At 29.4% G+C, this 4,594-nt stretch overlaps 1 protein-coding gene across 1 annotated transcript; it reads left to right on the forward strand.

Moving 5' to 3' along the window:
* Positions 1-498: 498 nt before the first annotated feature.
* On the forward strand, positions 499-4,096 carry LOC126966940 (39S ribosomal protein L52, mitochondrial). The gene is made up of 3 exons (XM_050811286.1): positions 499-665; positions 772-920; positions 3,493-4,096. Exons 1-3 carry the CDS (start codon positions 632-634, stop codon positions 3,679-3,681), a joined length of 372 nt encoding a protein of 123 aa, XP_050667243.1. The 5' UTR covers positions 499-631; the 3' UTR covers positions 3,682-4,096.
* The last annotated feature ends 498 nt before the right edge of the window (positions 4,097-4,594 follow it).

A 4,594-nucleotide genomic window follows, 5' to 3' on the forward strand; every position in this document is an offset into this window, starting at 1 on the left:
ACATGTGAATAGAAATAGCGATTAACATAATATATTTCCTAATAATTATTAGAGTCCTGACTGTAGTATATTTTAATAGGCAATGATAAGTGATTTTAAGAAATTATTTTTATTATGTTATGGTCCTTAAATAAATTATTATCATTACATGCTTTTCATTATTATGTTTAATTCATTTACTTTCCAAATCATCTGTTGAGTATGTGATATTATGTCATACGATTTAATTCCGTGAGTGGTAATTTTAGTCATAATAATAATATGACAAAACCTAAGACTACTCCTGTCAAAGCTATTACTATCTAAAAGGGGCACGCGGGGACTTCTTCTAATTTCTATAGTGTCAATATTCATAGGTATGTGACGTGAGTGAGATTTGACATATAGTTTGAAATAATAATTACAGTATGGCGACGAAGTATAATCCGGCTAAGTTAGAGAGCGAACTGTTGCTTAAAACGTAGTAGATTTCGGCTATCTCCGTGTTTTACAAGATTATAGGCTTATAGCTGTCAATCTATCAATGACTGCACGTTTCATACATTCGAGTGAATCGCGATTTGCAAAAATAATTTACCAATAAATTATATATCACATTATCACAACAATAGTAAATCATAGCCATTTAAAAATGCTGCATGTTTTGAGTTGTTTCCGATATACAGGTTGGTATACAGTTTAACATTAGTTCCGCATCGGATTCTTTAGGGTATAATTGTTATTTTATTGAAAATTTATCGCATGCCTACATAGTTCATTTAAAACTTTCAGCTTTCACCCGTTCGATCACATGCACATCGGTATCACTAACAAAACAATGGAGACTTTCTAAAGGATTATCGGCAAACAAAAATGCTGAAGGAATTTTAACGGACGGCCCAGACTATACATTTTTGGATGGGAGACCTACTCCACTACTAGTGAGTTAATTAAATAATAAATCATTTTATTAATCTTGTCACCTGCTCTCTAAATTTAAATCAATAAAGTGGTCTTTTTGTCTTACTGAAGCGAAAAATTATATATATATTGAATAGCATTACCAACTTGTATTGGAATGAGCAGAGTATGTCTCATTTCAAAAAGGCTAGATATAGAGAACAAATTGATATAAAATAGTACTATGTACAAATTCTATATTTTAAATACTTGTCACATTATATTATTGTTAGCAATGCACATTAACATTTTATAGTATACTGTACAAGAGATATAGATTATATTATATAGATTATACCTACATAAAATGAAGTACAACAAGAGTATTAAAAGGCATAAAAGGCATTTATTTTCTCAAAAAGAGCATTTATTTCTCAAAAAAAATTTTGACAGAGCCATTTTTTTATAATAATATTATATATTATTAGAAAAATAATATATTATTGGCACCCCTAGTAGTATTGTTATTTGTCTGTGGTCTAACTATCACCTAGTAGTATTGAATGAACTATCAGTCTCGATGATGTAACACTTGTTTGTGTATTGGTCTCTTGAGATATATCTCTATATATATTATGGGAGTGATCGATCAGAACAAAATATTATGAGTAAACTATTTACTATTTATTTATTTATTTAAGACAACAAAATGTCCATATATAAATGTTAGTGAAATAGTCTTAACCTATGTTAGGAAATACAATAATAAATTACATATATGTTAGTAACAAACTCATTCTATATTAGTTGATGTAATTAATAAACTTACAAACTAAAGCAGACATCCAGTGCACTTTGAATGTGCTGTCCTGTCTGTCGGCTATCACCTTCAAAATAATATAGTAATGGTCATCATGTTATATTTTGTATTATTAACTTCTCCTTGACTTACTTATCGCTTCTCATCAGTGGTGTTATGTGATGAATGAATTCAAATAAAGATTGAAGTCAACTGGTTGTAGTACTCATTTGTACTTACATCTCCTTTGCAAATTGAAACAGATTATGTGAAGGATGCCGGAGGGGGTGAAGGGGAATGGAATTTCAGTACTACACTAAAATTAAACCACCACAGGTTCGCTTTAGGTAGAATGTCAATTTATTTGATACTTAATTAAGTACAAACACATTTGCAATAAATACCAATAGTGTGTTTTAAAACTATTGTACATTCCAGTACTAGAGCCATCTTGTCATGGCTATGGGAAGTAATAGGTAGAATTGAATTGCGGTTACATATATTATGAATGGTTGAATCCAACGTTAACATTATGTATTTTACAACCAAATAATAATTCCCTCTGTTAGCCATTACTCAACAAAGTTAAATAAATTACTTACTCAAACTATTATTACAAAAACACAGTAGCATAAATATCATATTTAACAGTCTTATTTCTGTCATTTTATTGTTTAAAACAGTCTTATACCATATTAATAGCCTCTATGCATAATTATGTTGGTATATCTAAGCAATGTTTAAAGGAGTGCAAATTTAAAGGTGTAAATAGATACAAATAAACCTTTTAATAATGAAATATAATATGTAAGTATTAGTTTTAGTTTAATATAAAATTTTGTTCAAAAATAATAGATGACATTGCAGATGAGAAATTCAAAATCTATCATCATGCCGGTTTTAACTAAGATTTTATGGGAAAGATCAAAAAATTCCACAAATTGTTATTTTTTTTAATGCATTTGTTGGATTGGGTTAGGTGAATAAATCTTTGAATAAGATTAATCTATATATATAAAAATTAATTGCTCATCGTTAGTCTCGCTAAAACTTGGGAACAGCTGGACCCATTTAGCTAGTTTTGGTCTTGAATAATATGTGGAAGTCCAGAGAAGGTTGAATAGATATGAAAATGCTCGGAATTAAATAAAAACAACATTTTTGTTTTTCCTTTGATGTTTCCAGCGTCAAACAGAAATGAAACTAATTAATTTTTTTATAACTTTCTAACTTTCTCAGGAGGTAAAAAAAAACTTAATTCTGGCTAACTATAGTTGGTAGATTATCTACAGTTGTTAATTCTCTATCAGATTATTTATGTAGATTGATAAATCTTAAGTTTATTACTGTGCCGACAAATCAGTAACAATTGGGGAAATGACAATAATTTATAAATATTGTAAGACGTTAAAATACAGCATTGAATCTACTGGATTATGTTGTGCTGGAGGCAAAGTAAAATTGCTACAATTGGTTCCAACAACAAGATCTTTAACACTCTTTAGTTTCTGGGATTGGAAATAATTTTAATTCTATTCTCGGTTTGACAGCAGACACAATTTCATTACAACAACGGGGTGCCATATTTTACGAAATAATTCTTGATGTTATGATATATTATTGACAAATTCATTAGAAACATTATTTTATTTATTATATAAAAAACAATGTCTGTCGGGTCAGCTAGTTATTAATATAAAGTGTTACACTATTTGATATTAACCTCCTATTTTCTATTATGAGACAACTATTTAGTACTCTGTCATAAAGTTAGCACACATGACATTAACTCTGAAAATAATGTTAAATTTCAGAAAAAACAAAAAGCGAGAATGGAGCAACATCAGCAATATGCAGCACGGATAGTTCAGCTCTGTTCTGAAGTTGATTTTGCCAAAACAAGATATGCAAACAAAATACAAGCTGCACAAGACGAAAGGGATAATATATTGAGGAACCGATTGAAACCGAAGGGAAAGCTCCTGAATGAGAAACATTCGTAGATTAAGTTGTTAAATGTGCATGTGAATAGTTTGTCTTTGTAGATAGTATAGAAAATGAATGTTGAAGGTTACTCAAAACCTAAAAATAATTGCATGTAATTCCTGAAAAACTTTCCAAGCCACAAACATCACATTTTAAGGAATTCGTGTTGAAAGTTTAATAAATATTAGTGTGTTCCATACATGTGGGTTGGTCTTCTAAGGCATGATATCATTTAAAGAGTGACAGTAGGGCTGCCATTTTTGTCAGTCCGTTAATATGAATCACATTTTTGTGTTATTAACTCAATTTCGTCATGATTGTGTTTTGGAATGTTTTTCTGGAATTACGTCCAATTATTGTACAGACTATATTTGTATAGTTTTTTAATCTAATGTAATTGATGACTCATAAGATAAAGTTATTTAAAGAGGTGCCTTTGTAATTCTTCTCAATTACAACAAAAATATAAAAATGCGGCCAAGTGTCAAACCTGACTCTCCCATGAAGGTTTCCGTAGCAGCAAGTAACATAATATAAAAATTCTTTAATAGTAATATTTGAGTTGATTGAATGAAAGGTAAATTGCGGTTTTGGATTTATGATATATTAAAAAAAACTACTAGATCTCATTCAAACCTATTTTCGGTGGATGTTTGTACATCATATATTTTTTTTAGTTTATCATTCTCTTATTTTAGAAGTTACAGGGAGAGACACACATTTTACCACTTTGCAAGTGTCGCTCGCGCAAACTATTCAGTTAATTAATTATTAGAAAACTCAATATAATTTTTGAAGACCTATACATAAATACCCCACATATATTTAGTTGATGAAAAAAAAAATTGAGTTTCATTTCTAAGTAGGTAACCCCCAAATTTATTTCTCTATTTTTGTGTGAAAATCGTAATGCGGTTGACAGAATACATC

Source organism: Leptidea sinapis, chromosome 1 (assembly GCF_905404315.1).
Source record: "Leptidea sinapis chromosome 1, ilLepSina1.1, whole genome shotgun sequence".
NCBI lineage: Eukaryota > Metazoa > Arthropoda > Insecta > Lepidoptera > Pieridae > Leptidea > Leptidea sinapis.

Bases quoted from the DNA above. Each gene is read 5' to 3' on its own strand.
- LOC126966940 (XM_050811286.1), top strand. From the start codon at position 632: ATGCTGCATGTTTTGAGTTGTTTCCGATATACAG. The intron at 666-771 runs GTTGGTATACAG...TAAAACTTTCAG, and splicing joins GAGTTGTTTCCGATATACAG to CTTTCACCCGTTCGATCACA. The intron at 921-3,492 runs GTGAGTTAATTA...GTTAAATTTCAG, and splicing joins GGAGACCTACTCCACTACTA to AAAAAACAAAAAGCGAGAAT.